This window comes from Crocuta crocuta, unplaced genomic scaffold (genome assembly GCF_008692635.1).
Source record: "Crocuta crocuta isolate KB4526 unplaced genomic scaffold, BGI_CrCroc_1.0 scaffold56, whole genome shotgun sequence".
In the NCBI taxonomy this organism is placed as follows: domain Eukaryota; kingdom Metazoa; phylum Chordata; class Mammalia; order Carnivora; family Hyaenidae; genus Crocuta; species Crocuta crocuta.
In genome coordinates this window covers 408,591-423,182 of record NW_027531334.1, presented here as the reverse complement: position 1 = coordinate 423,182, position 14,592 = coordinate 408,591, and the positions used below count along the sequence as shown (strand labels likewise).

The following is a 14,592-nucleotide window of genomic DNA, read 5'->3' as shown; positions in this document are numbered from 1 at the left end:
CCACAAGGCGGCTATCAAAAGTAAGCCAGGAAATAGAAACATTATTTGAAGGGACTGAAGGCCTGTGTTTTGCTTCAGTGACTGGATTCTTATTTTTGTGTATGCTTACTTTTAATAGGTAATGTCAAAGATAAGGTAAGGGAATGTTTTTCAAGCTTTCCACAGAGGCACTCATTTGAATTCTCCTGAGGCAGGCCCTACTTTGGCATACTTACTGAAAAGGACTAGGCTGGCATTGGTGACCCCCAGATTGTTGGCAGCCACGCAGGTATAGTTGCCATAGTGCTCCTCAGTGACGTTGGTCACGGTCAGGGAGGACTGACCCTCCGTGCTCTTAATCTCAAGGCCATTAGCACTGTTTATCCTAAGAGTTCAAAAACAGAAGAGTAAAAAGAAACGCTGATGAAGACTTGGCATAGCAATCCCTTTTTCATCATGATATTGGAGGACATGGAGAGAAATGTAGTAACAGCTTGCTGTTCCCTGCTCAATTCCTCCTTTTAATCGTGTCACCCCATATTATCAGAACCAATGTCCATCGACAGAAAAGGCTCAAGAATGGAGGCGTTTCACTGAGCTTTGGCTACTGCTCCAGGCAAGAAGGACAATACAGGGGGAGATTACCCATTAAGCCACCTATTTCACATTTTGAATGTAACTTGAACGCTCTGAGGCTTCAGGTGAAGAACTACAGGCCCCCAAGTACTTGACAAAGAGATTTAGAAAATGAAGAGTCTAATAGTATAGACCCACATAATTACAGCGGACCTAGGTTCTGTCCCTAGCACCACCTAGTGGAGCAAGGGGGGCACGGCACATTTGGCACATACCTGGTGTCATCCCGGTACCACTCAAAGTCAGGGGCAGGCACTGCTGAGGCCTCACATTTGAGTGAAGCTTTCCGTCCTGTGGTGGCTTCATTGCTCTTGGATTCTGTGATAGTGGGAGGATCTGGAGAAAAGATGGGTGCACAGTTTACATGAAAGTCAGAGGGTGCAGTGGAATTTCCATGCAGGAAGGAATCAGAAAGGATAATCTGATCAGAGAGCCACATGAAAGGAAGTCTTAAAAGCCTCATTTACATGAATTTTGTGATCAGCTGAATGGGACTGATCTCTAGAAAACTAAATAAAAATAAGACATGATTAATGAAACTGTGGATTTGCTCTTCCTAAATGGGACACTTAACAGGATTTTATGGTAATGGAATAGGATTTCTTTCTCCCTACTCCAATAGACCATCAATTATTTCAACCATAGATTATAATACTTACATCATTTTTTTCTTTTCATAAATTAAGTGGTGATACTAAAGGACTTGGGATTTTAAATGTATAATTTGAGCATTTTTGTTTTTCATCATCATTATTATCATCATTATTGCCACAGTTTGAGATGGCAGTAAAAAGTCTGGTGAAAGCAAGAGAGGGCTTAAATTCTCCCTTCCAAGCTTAGCCTGATGCTTGTTGCCGAAATTCAGAAAAACAAGCAAACAAATGAACAAACTAGTGTTAGATGATTACCTTTCTTTGTTCCCTTATTGCCATGACCCAAGTAAATTGTGCGTTTGTGGGTGAATATGCAGATTGAAATCAACCCTGGCGCGTGTCTGTTTTCTGGGCTTTAGGCAGTTGTATACTTGATAGGTGCTGCTTAGCACTGGGACTGCAAAACCTGGAGCAGGCTTGAAATGAACTCAGAAACACATCTGCTACCCTAATTAGCCACGATTCTTTCAAACAGTCCTACAGAGGGTGGAACGAGTGTTTACAGGGAAGCGTGACTAAGCTGGGTCGATAGGCTCAAGCTCCTGGGTTGATGATGCTGTGTTGGTGCAGGTTATGGACCTTCAAGGAGAAAAGGAGTTTTCGGTCCGGAGATCATCTGCTGGAAAATGGAGGCTGGCTGTGCACACAAGTCAAAAATAGAACCAAACAATCTGTTTAGGCTTTGTAGAGGAAAAAAAAAAAGCTTACTTAGGGAAATTAGCAAAGAAAACTCTAGTAACACAAAATTCAATTAAACTTCTGCTCTTTAACCCTTGGTTCAGCTCACTCATTTCTGAATTTTGTTCTTCATATTCAAAATTATTTGCCAAGTTTCCAGTCTATGGAAGACTCTGATCTTCTTAGTTAAAAAGGATGCACAAAAGCATCAGGTTAGTCTGCCATTTTGTCTCCTAGTTCATCTTCACATCAGCTTGGACATCTTTAAATCATTGCCAGAGAGATGAGGAGTTAAAGCACATTTGGACAAGCACCTCCAGCCCAGGTGCAGAGTGGTGTGCCAGAGTGGGTGGTGGTAGTGGCTGTTTTGTTCTAGCCTTACCTGCTCATTTTTGTATACACACTAAAAAGTATGCTGATGAGAGGAAAGAACCTTGGATTGGAAACTAGGGGACCTGGAATTTAATTTCAGTTTGGTTATGTGGCCCTCCCATCACACAATTTATCTTACTGAGCCTTGGTTTTATTACCTATAAAACGAGAGAACCACACTTTAATGGCCTATAGTATCACTTCCAGTTTAAAAAAAAAAAACAATTCTAGTGAAAACTGCCTATCCTTCACAAATGGGTAGTTGGTATCATTATGACCTAAGTGTATTTTCCTACCCATAACTCGTTTAACCCTTAAATTACTAACTTTCAAAATTATAATTCATTTATCTGCTCATTTATCTGACGGGTTAGGAGTCAGGATTAACAGTCAGAAACAGGAAACCTGAGGTCTGATTTTGACTCTTCTCTGAAGTAGAACTGTGGCCTGGACAAGTGTCAGCACCAGTTTGAGGTTCTTTCTCATCTTTTAAAAGAAGGAGTTAGCTTAAAATGATCACCAACATTCCACTTAAAATTCTTTCATTCTATATTTGGTTATGTAGATAATTACAGCACATTAGTTTGAAAGATAATGGAATGGCGCCTGGCGGCTCAGTCAGTTAAGCATCTGACTTCAGCTCAGGTCATGATCTCACAGTCTGGGGGTTCGAGCCCCATGTTGGGCTCTGTGCTGACAGCTTGGAGTCTGGAGCCTGCTTCAGATTCTGTATCTTTCTCTCTCTCTGCCCTTCTCCTACTCTCACTCTGTCTCTCTCTCAAAAATAAATGAATAAACATTTAAAAAAAAGACTAATTGGTGGTAGTTGTATTGGTGGGGGAGGTATTTGTATAGAGATGAGGCATAGAATAGAGGTTAAGAGTTTAGATTTAGAGTTTGATAGACATGAGCTCGAATCCAGGCTCTTTCCCTCACTGTACTTCCTCTTTATAAAAGATAGCACTTTATCTAGAGTTATATTGCTTCAATTTCCTCATCTATATGATGATGGAACCAGAGGCAAGGAGGTCTACTTAGAGATTACTGAAGGAACCCAAGATAGCCTGCACTAGGTTTGTGATAAAGTGGCTGGACCAGAGTGGGCAGTTTCGAGATGGAAAAGTATGGAGGCTCAGAACTGACAAGAATAGGGGAGCCTGGGTGGCTCAGTCAGTTAAATGTCTGACTTTTGATTTCAGCTCAGGTCATGATCTCACGACTGTGAGATCGAGCCCCACATCAGGCTCTGTGCTTAACGTACAGCCTGTTTAAAATTCTCTCTTCCTCTGGCCCTTCTTCCTCAAGAAAGAAAAAGAAAGAAAGAAAGAAAGAAAGAAAGAAAGAAAGAAAGAAAGAAAGAAAGAAAGAAAGAAAAGAAAGAAAGAAAGAAAGAAAGAAAGAAAGAAAGAAAGAAAGAAAGAAAGAAAGAAAGAAAGAGAAAGAAAGAAAGAAAGAAAGAAAGAAAGAAAGAAAGAAAGAAAGAAAGAAAGAAAGAAAGAAAGAAAGAAAGAAAAAGAAAGAAAGAGAGAGAGAGAGAGAGAGAGAGAGAAAGAAAGAAAGAAAGAAAGAAAGGAAAGAAAGAAAGAAAGAAAGAAAGAAAGAAAGAAAGAAGAAAGAAAGAAAGAAAGAAAGAAAGAAAGAAAGAAAGAAAGAAAGAAAGAAAGAAAGAAAGAAAGAAAAAGAAAAAAACTTGAGAAGAATAGATGTATAGGAGGAGTGTCGAAGGTAACACCCAAGTTTCTGGCTTGGGCATCTAAGTGATGCCATCTACTGCAAATGGTTATGTCAGAAGAGACACAGATGGCCACAAATGAATGTTAGTTTCCCACCCTCACCTCTTCACTGTAGTAGGTTGTTAAGGTGCCAGTGACTCCCTCCACAGTTTGCAGCATGTTGGCCAGAGAGAGAATCTTCTTTGTGATCCTACTGCTTTGTTTAATTTCTCAGTTTGTAAAATGAGTTTGAACCAGTGTCTGTGAGTTTCTGGAGCCACATGGCTGTGAGTGACAAACCCTTAATGATGACTACCTTTTTGCTAAACCAGCCTAACCTGGGCCTAATTCCACACTTTCCAGCTCCTCCATAGCAGTGGGCTCATAGCTGTGGCACCTCAACGTAATAATGTCATGATAAATGGCTTCTAGACCCTCCATCATGGGACCAGGGATGCAAGTCCCCACTGTACAGTTTTGTGGGAGAATTCTTCCTTAGTCTGAATATTTCCTCCTGTGTGGTGGGAGGTTATTTAGCTCCTTGCTCTGGGACCCAGAAGAAAGGAATGATTTTGACTGAAAAATCTGGGAAGAATAAATGAGGTTTCTTTGGCTCCTCTCTTTCCTTGTTTCATTTTGGGACCACGCTTCTGGCAGGGAACAGGGGTTCCCCTCTGCTCCTCCACAAGAAAGTCTTACTAGGACTCTGTCCTTCCCACTCTTGGGTGGGTCGACCTGCACCATTCCAGGGCTGCTGCCATGACTGGGGAGATAAGGTGTCCACACTAAGTTCTACATTCCCATCTTGATCTCTAACAATGGGGGCAACTGGGCCTTCCATACATCTCCTTTACTTATTTCTCAATTTGTTCAGAACCCAAATAACTAAGTAGTAAGTTATTTATTAGCTCCTCAGAGACGCCAGCATGGAAAAAATGGCAGTGAGTTAGGGTTGAACACTTTTAAGTGCACTAATTTGGGGATAGAATGACATTGGTCAATTGCAAAAGTCAAACACTTGCTTCTCTCCTTGAAAATCTAGGAACTTTCTCCTACCAAGAAAACTTCATAGATAATGATAAATGTATGAAGAACTCATTGTTCTTAATATTTCTCAGATGACACAATGGTACAGGTCTGTTCACTCATGGCTTATTGTAATGAACATTTGAAAATTCATTTGTAATGAATCCTGTATAGGTGAGGCTAAGAAAAATTATTATAAATCACATTGCAGCATGCCTAGTGTAGTTAAAATAATAGATGTCCATGCTCAAAATATCATTATAATAAAAATTAAATGTGGCTTAATAAAAATGCTGCACAGAGATCCACTGTAATCCTTTATGTGATTTTGGAGTAGCCTACAATTTTCAAAGACTCTTCCAGTTTTTATTACTTACAAATTCTGGGTTCTGAAAATATTAATAAGGACTTTCTTCTTTTTTTAATGTTTATTTATTTACTTTGAGAGAAAGAGAGAGCACATGTGCAACTGGGAAAGGGACAGGGAGACAGGGAGAGAGAGAATCCTAAGCAGGCTCTGTGCTGTCAGTGCAGAGCTGGATGTGGGGCTTGATCTCATGAACGATGAGAGCATAACCTGAGTCAACACCAAGAGTTGATGCTTAACTGACTGAGCCATCCAGAAGCCTCAGGACTTTCTTTCTTATAACTAATAACAAGAGTCTTTTGATTAGAATTAATTGGATAACAAAGACAGTGGCTTAGCAAACAGAATATCATTTATTTAATCTTCCTAATTTTTTGAATAATACTATTAAAAGAACAAAATTCTTAGTAAAGTTCTCAATTTGTGGGCACTTACCATGTGTTAGGACTATACTAGGCTTTAGATGATTTTTTCCATCCCAATAATAGCTGTTGGAGATAAGGATTATTAAACCTAGTTTATAAATGAGAAGACAGATCTACAGAGGGTTAATAACTTATCCAGATTCACATAGCCAGAATTTGGAGGAGTCTAGATTTGAACCAATGTTTTAAAGCCCATGCTTTGACCTCTCTGGGCTTCCGTTTGAATGAGTTCCTTTAAAGGGAAATGAATTCCTAATAAGGAAAAATACCATTTAGGGGAGCATGATGGTAGCTTAAAAGGTAATTGTTCTACATTTCTGCTTAATATTAAAGGGTACCAAAAATGGCAGAACGTGGAGTACTTAGTGGGTACAAACTTGCACTAGAAATTAGGAGTTGTGGGCTCAATTTCTGCCTGTGCTACTAAGGTTGTCATCTCCTAGGGATGACATGTTGATCTCCTGGAGCCCCATACCTATGAATATAGAAGATGGCCCCTGTGATGTGTCTCACAAGTCTGATGTAAAGATCAAATGAAAATCATGTATATGAGAGCACATTTAACACCTGCAGTGATTACATTTATTGTTGTTGTTATTATTATTATTATTATTATTTTGAAACAGAGGGTGACAGTGAGTGAGGGGCAGAGAGAGAGAGAGAGAGAGAAGTGGGGCTCACCCAAAGTGGGGCTCATGTTCACTCAGTGCAGAGCTCAGGCTCACTGAAAGTGGGGCTGGAGCTCACCTGATGTGGGACTCTAACCCATGATCTGTGAGATCATGACCTGAGCTGAAGTCAGTTACTTAACCAGCTGAGCCACCCAGGAGCTCTACATTTATTACTTTTATTTCTATTATTCACATGGTGGTTTGGAAGGAAAGAGAGCTTTGGAGTTAGATTTTGGTTAGAATCCCAACTCTATCCACCATTCACAAGTTCTTTGATTTTGTGGCCAAGAATGCTTATACTCTCTGAGTTCTGTTTTTACCCTCTCTGCAGAGGAATAATTTGATTGTCTTCCAGGGTTGGGGTGTGATGGTAGACCAAGCGGGTAAGGGCAGAAAATGTAGGCAATAAGAAAGGCACTGTCTCTAGAGAATTAAGAAACAATAATAAAACTAACCGCAAGTTGTCTTTTTTGTTGTTAAATCACCATGTCCCAGCAATACTAAACCAAATGTACTAAACAATATCAGTGATAAAGTAAATTCTCCTCCTTGCGAGGGCAGGTCAGGCCCGATACATCTCCCTCCTTGGTTACCCACTGTTGATGTGATGATTACAGTGAATTACACAAAATCTCTAACAATCTTGTTACACTGAAGGAATTCAGAAAATTATGATTCTTGTTCACATTGCAAAATTATAGTGGAAGATCGCAGTACTCTGGATTCTTACTGAATATTTCCTCTGAAGGTCCCATAATAGTATCATAAACACTAGGACATGTGCTTACTAAAACTATCCCAAATATAAGAATAAAGTAAAGGTTTGCATGGAGAATGGATAGCTGTTGCTATGAATATCCAGAGAAAGTAGCCAGTCTAACTCCATGTTGAGCAGTTATTTTCCTAAAGTCTCATCATTAGGTGATTTTGAATCAAAGCACTGAAGAGTTCAGTTAAAATGCATATATATTATCTGGAGACAATGGATGTCTGCAGTCTCAACTGTAGACTCTATGGTAGATAACCTCTGCCTTCTCCAATTAATGGCTATCAGATATAAGGGTGAGCTTTAGCAATGACAGCATCCATGTCCCCCAGCATCTGTGTTGGGTTGGTTAGCTCTGGATGCCAGTGTGGAGGCAGAGCTGAGTTCAAAGAGAAATAAGTAGAGGAAAAAGAAACTATAGTATAATACTGTGAACCTGATTGGAGACGTAGTTGTGGGAAGGTGGAAAGTAGGAATATTAGCTGGTTAATGGGATGGAAGGAAGGCTTAAGAGTTGGGTGCAGCTTTGGAGAAGAATTTCTGCAGAAATAGGAAAAGAGTTCAGTATAAGAGTCCAAATAAATGTAATAGTCTGCATTTATTGAACATTTACTATGGGCAAGATGTTATCCTCAGGATACTGTGCACTAAGATGAAGTAAACCCATAAGTAGCTACTTTTAATGCACTGTGAGAACTGAAATTAAAGGATTACACCTAGAATCTGTAAGGAAAGGCTAGTTTGTCCCTAGGGCTGGTATCTGGAAGAAATTAGCAGCTATACTGTAAGTAAGATACAGGAAGCCAGAAGTCCTATCTATTGTATTAGTAATAAGCTTATTCAGTTGAAGAGATTTCAGGTCATTAATTCAGCTTCTGTAAACTCCAGGACTACTTCCTACTTAGAAAATAGATTTTGCGTGTCAAATGGCTATATGCAATGCTATGAACTGACCGTGGAGAAGGATTATCCAAGAGAAGTGAAAAGGAGAGACGGTAGAATCCAGCTTATGAGGTAAACAGGAGAAACTGTTGTGTCTACATCTCTTGTTTACTGCTCTAGCATCTCAGTACACTACAACAAATATCTGTTGGCAACTGAGTAAATGAATCAATGAAATGCTTATAGGAGAAAATTGTCAACATTGGGATATTTTTCTTTTTTGCAGTGGTACTCAGGGTCTGTTTCATTACAATAATCTATTCAGCCACTATTTATCTTAGCCATCCTGATCCCCTGAACTAATTCTAAACATTGTGTTTTGAAAAAGGAAGAGGAATCCATTTAAATAATGGGACACTTTCATAGTAGGTAGGCTTAGATCAACTGACGAAGGTAAACACTGGATTTTTCTCAGTAGGAACAAGTTCTGGCAGCCAGAGCTCGTTCTGTAATTTAATCTTGGAGTCTTTATCTACTTAATCCAACATTTACAATACAATACAATACAATACAATACAATACAATACAATACAATACAACATTTAAAAAGGACAAATTGTATGAACCATCCAACAGGTACAATGGCTAGTTGTTTTAATGTAATATAAATATGGCTTATGAAGTCTTGGTAAAAAGGTAAAAATCACAAAGGAAATTGATATTAGAATATATTTTCTATTACGTGATTGATATCATTTGCAAAGTTTGGAGAAATTCTATGAAAGCAGACTTTAGCTATTAGGTTCTTTTTTTACCTACTCATTCAGTAAACATTCACTGAGCAATTTTTATAAGGTCAGGCATGTGCTGGGTGCTGCTGGTTTGGACATACAGGATGTGTAAGCTCCTTATAAATCTGCTTGTAATTTGTTATTAGGTATATTTTCAGAATCTTGAGGTTCTGCCTATATTCTGTGGTTCATTCATCACTAGGAAAAGCTCACAACTTCATAAAAGCCTTTTCTTTGAAAATTATCAGTATTTTCTTCTGCTCTAAGTTACACTATGGGAACAGTCAAGAAGGAGCAATGTCAGACTAATTGCGCTAATAATAATAGGGCCCAGGCGGCTGGCTTTGATCTTGGGAACCATCTGCAATGCAGACCACTTTGATGTTTCACACAATGGAAGCATAAATATTTTCTATGTACTCCATGAATGGACTTTCAGAAATCTAATTAAGATGAAGGTCAATTAAGAGAAAATGAAATCTTAACTCTAAAAGTCAGAGAAGAGGTGGAAGATGATGGCATGGCTGTGTGTACATAAAAGAACCTAACTAACCTAATTATAAACTTATATAAACACCCAGAGAAATTGCCTTTCATGTGAAAAAAAGGTCCTAAAGCATTTTATAACATTGAGATCATTAATGTGTCTTTGAAACACACCCAGCACTGAAAAAGAATAGTAATACTGGCATTTCAAAACTCTATTACTAAAAAAAATCGCAGACAGCTACAGGATAAAAGCACTTCAGAGCACGTCAGATGTACTCCTTGCTTCTTGGAAATGATTGCCATAAGTGTCTACAGCAGAGTCCTATGCATTGGATTCTTCGAGGTATGGCGTGAAGGAGATTTCACTGTCCGTCTCAGAAGGCTGCAAGGTTAAAGCAGGACATTGGGAAATGCTGCAGCCCAGCACAGACCAGGTCACCTTAGGCAAGTTTCCTCGCATCTTTATGCCTCAGTTTCCAAATTTTTAAAGTCAACCTAATGATGTTTTTCTCATGAGTTTACTGTGTGAATTAAATGACAAATGTAAAAAAAAAAAAAAAAAAGTCCAGTGCTGCACATGGTAGGTACTAAGAATTGAAAACTCCTTCTCTTCCTCTCTTTCCTGAGAGCATGGCTTTAGAATCAAATGGGCCAGAGTCTGAATCCCTTTTCTAACACTTGCTTTCACACTGGAAAGGCAATTTTACCTCCTGGGGCTTCCGTGTCTCAAACCCTAAAATGGAGTCAATTATGTGTACCATGACAGGAACTTAATATAGAATCACTGGCATATAGGTAACTGCATGGAGGGCTTAAGATAATGGAAAGTAACTTGTCATGGTCTAAAGTATATCTTCGGATGTGGGTCACTGTGTTTGTGGATGTATCTATGAATTTGTGCCTGCATGTGCCTGTATGTGTGTTATATGTGGATATGTATATATGGGTATGTGTATGCATGGTAAATGCATAGGAGGGAAAAAGTGTTAGGACATCCCTTTGTTCCTGCCACTAGCCACAACTGTATGATGTGGGAGCTTGAATTTGAGTGATGTGAAAAGTCACTCCTAACTGAACAGGATAAACGAATTCTCTTTATTCCTTTGCTGGGTGACACACATCATATGGATCCGCCCCCACCCCCTGTCTTTTGAACTACATCTAAGGATCCTTTCATCTGAGAAGTTCAAAGTATGCCCATTACCTATGCATCTTAGTGAAATCTTCATTTCTAATGCCCATACTTAGGGACAAATAGATAACCAAATTAATTTATCAGGTATCCCTGGTAGCCACTGGGGACACGTGATATCTGACCACAGTGACTTGAATTTATTCTCAAGGCCAATTAGCTAAACAGCAGAGGATAGGTTATTCCTTTTTGACAAACAGTGCAATAAGATAGAAATTCCAGTTTAAGCAGATATGAATTGTTTCTTTTTCAAAGTGGTATGACCTTGTTCTCTACAAAGACCAGAATAGTGATTGCCAGATATGCTAGTGCTGTCTGATCATGTTTTCTTAATTCTGTAGTCTGAGTAAAAGACAGACTGTAGTGTTAAATGCATTATGGGTTATATTTAGAGTTGGTAGAGTTGATTTATCAAATTCAAAGGCCACGTCCTGCCCTTGGATGTGTCCAATGTATAAATGTACATCCCTGACCAGAGGAGCATCTGTTTGAAATGCAATGTTCTTTTGCTAATGGGATCTTTAGAGCTTGCTAGTGGTGGAGTGGGCCCTGGGCACACTGCACCTGCTGGCTTTTGCCATACTCACAGTTCACAGTGACCTTGACTTGTTTGACATCCGCCGAGGAGACTTCATTGGCAGCTTTGCACTCATATTTGCCTGACTGCTCTCTGGTGATGCCAAGGATCTCCAGATATTCTTCTTCTCCTTCAAATTCTCTCCCTGAAAAACAGAGATTTCCATGATTGTTTTTTAGGTTTAAAATATGCAGCAGAACACCTATTTTTTCTTTTTAGAAACAGTAAATACACATGGCTTTTTATTTTTTATTTTTATTTTTATTTTTTTATATTTATTTTATTTTATTTTTTNTCCATGTTGCTCCACATGGCCAGATTTCATTGTTTCTCATTGCCATACACATGGCTTTTTAACAATTTGACCATGTATTTGTCTGAGATCACATTCCACAGAAGCAGACCCCAAGGCAAAGAGTCATATGAAAGTGATTCTGGAGGAAATATTCTCAGGAAAAAATGAGTAGGGAAGTAGGAAAATGGGACCTGGATGAGAAAGAAGCCAAGAGAGGGTGGAGGTCACTTCCCACACAGGACAACTTGGCTTAATCCCTCAGGGAGCTCTGGGACAGCACATGCCACACTTAAAGTTATCCTGACCAAGAGTTAAGAAGCTGGAGTGTTAATGCGTCTACACACATCAGTCATTGGTTAAGGGCTCAGAACCAAGTGGGAGTTGGGGGCAGGTGCCCATGGTTTTAAGGGCTCAGAGATGTTACTGTCAAAGCTGTGATATCATAAATTACGCCATGCCGCAAAGCACTCTTCCAACCAGTTGTTATTAGGACAAGTGGATTCCTTTTGAGGAACTGTCACTCTTCTCCCTAAGATTATGAGGAATTCTGTTCACAAAGGTCATGTTCAAAACTCTGTCTTGCAGTTATGGTTTCCTTGCTCAGTGTCAAACTACATCATTACTGAGGCTTTCACACTATGGACCAGATCCATGAGAATGTGCTGCTGATGCTGTGCTTTGTGACAGACTGACACATCACAGGTGGTAGGGAGCTCAATATCATTGGCCTAATCAGTTAGCATTAGGGGTCTGGAGACCCTTTTTGGAAAGTCCCACAAAGTTGGATGTCAACTTAGTAATGAAATTTCATGATAGGCAGCCTTGTTTAACTCCCCTTATGTGGAGTATAATTGATTAAATGAGTTTCTTCCTGGAGAGTGGTGGGGTAGGGAGATAACGAAGGAGAGGGGAGGAAAAGGAAAAGGAGGAAAAGAAGGTGAAGAAGAAAGGGGATTGAGCAGGGAAAGAGGTTGGCCAGAAAAGCCAATGTACTTTAATGCCAGCTAAATTGAACCCTCCTCACCCTAGATTACAAATCCCACTGCTGTTGGGTTAAGATGGAACAGCCTGGGAGCCTGCTAAGGGACACAGTCCTGCCTCTGTGAAGAAATCTTGCTCTCGGTCATCCTACACTAAATGGTACCAATTAATAGTTTTGCTCAAATGCCACAAGCTGTTTTCCTTTTCTGGAAATTCCCCAATGGCCAAATCAACATAACAGACAGCTAGCACAGAGACAAATTCACTGTCTAAATATGTCAGCCAAACCTGTTAACTAGACTCCCAATAGAACATAGGGCCTCTTTGATAACATCCTATAACACAACTGTCAGCCAAGCTTCGAGTCTCCTGTCAATTGTCACTATCACTAGTATTGAGGAAACTATGCAATCCCAACAACAAAAGACAGTAGTTGTAGAAATATCTGGCTCTGGTCCTGCACATTATCTAGCACATGTTTCTACTGAAAATGTTTTAGAATTAGTCTATTAAGTAAATAGCTGCGTATTATCTATAAACGATTTTCCCCCATCTGTGTTTTCACCTTTCTTCTCCACATTCAGGCAAGCAGTCAGACGTGACTTCACATGCCACAGAAGTAGAATGTGGTAGGAAAGAAAAATAGAAATCCTAGGAAGGGTAATAGTCCACTCTATTGGATGAGCTGCTAAGAATTTGGGCTTGGAAGAAAAAAAAATCATTCCTACATACTTGCAACTATGGACTGATAGTCATGCAAGCTAACTGATGCTAAAATCTTGTAGCTAAATACAAATACCCTGAAGACAAATGGTAATGTTGACAACTGCAGGCCAAAATAGGTGTAAACTCATTAAAAAATCTGGAGTAGAGAGGCGGGATAGACAATAAGACAGCATTACTGATTTTGAGAATCATGGTGGATCATAATGAAAGGAGGGCTCAAAAATGGTATCTGAATGGTGTAGGATTTCTGCTCTGCCCATCACCCTCATTCCTGGGTAGGTACTGAGCTGTCAGTGAAAGAGAGAACAAGTGCAGTCTTCTTAGAGATAGCTATCAATACTGAAGTCTTTCTGATTCCCATGAAATACCTACAAATGGTGGGTAGTGAATCGCTACTTTGCATTCTGAATTTCTGAAAGATATAAGCCTGTGGCAGGAGAGGGAAAGATGACTTTTAGCAGTACAAATGAAGGGCCTAAAGGGTTGGGAAGATGCCACCAATGAGAGTAAAGATTAAGATGAACCGGAGAAAATAAAGAGGTGTTTATTGGGTTTTGGACCTAGGATTCTTACATGCCAATGTAGGGATTAAGAATCTGGTTTTTCCAGGTAAGTAGATAATAAAACAGATCCTCATGGGATGAATTTTCAATCCCACATCTCCAGGAAGAATCACCCCCAATACCTCCTGACGGTGAATGCGAGTTTCCCTTATGTGCCCCAGCCATAAGGCAAGATGAGCATTTTGCTTCTCCCACAAGAGCTCTCCTCCACTCTGATGACTGCCTCGTGCCCCAGCACACGTGTACACAGCTGCTTCCCTAGACTGGGAAGTCTCTGTGTGCAAACCAAATACAGGTAAGAGAAACTAGGTGGTCTTCCTTCATCAAAAAGCTTGATAAGAATTTAAAATATTAAACAACACCTCTGGAGTCTTCTTGTGAATCTTCCTTGACCCCTTGGATCCTTCAGTGGAAGCTTTTATACTGCCTGCCACCTCTTGCTAGTCTATTTTTCTTACACCCCCAGGAGACTTGGCCTACAACACATTATCTGTCCTACTTCATGTGAGCACTTCTTATTAATTGACAGTGATCTGAGAGGAATTGGGAGCTTTTCTGTTGCACAGAATTTGGCTCAGATTATTTGGTTGAGTTAGCTGAGCTGAATTAAGAAACACAGGCAGAAACTAAAATCAGAGTCAATAAATCATATAGCTGAAGAGAAGGAAGTATTGAAAGGTGGCTCAGTATTTCTATAGAAGAAGCTGGTGTAACAATCTGCTCTTTTTGATGGTCTTCACAGAGTCCTCTTTTATTGGGGAAGAAAGGGTATGCTGAGTCCTCTGCTGTTGAAAAGCTGGAAGAGGCATCT

The 14,592-nt window shown here is 39.7% G+C and overlaps 1 protein-coding gene across 1 annotated transcript in view; it reads right to left on the bottom strand.

Annotated features, from left to right (window-relative positions):
- The window catches only part of LSAMP (limbic system associated membrane protein), a 423,147-nt gene that overhangs the window by 37,787 nt on the left and 370,768 nt on the right, over nucleotides 1-14,592 (bottom strand). Inside the window, exons 10-12 of the mRNA XM_077771862.1 lie at nucleotides 11,227-11,361; nucleotides 831-951; nucleotides 216-364 (exon numbers count right to left, since the gene is read on the bottom strand). Coding sequence (XP_077627988.1) covers nucleotides 216-364; nucleotides 831-951; nucleotides 11,227-11,361 — 405 coding nt within the window. The remainder of the gene's footprint in view (nucleotides 1-215; nucleotides 365-830; nucleotides 952-11,226; nucleotides 11,362-14,592) is intronic.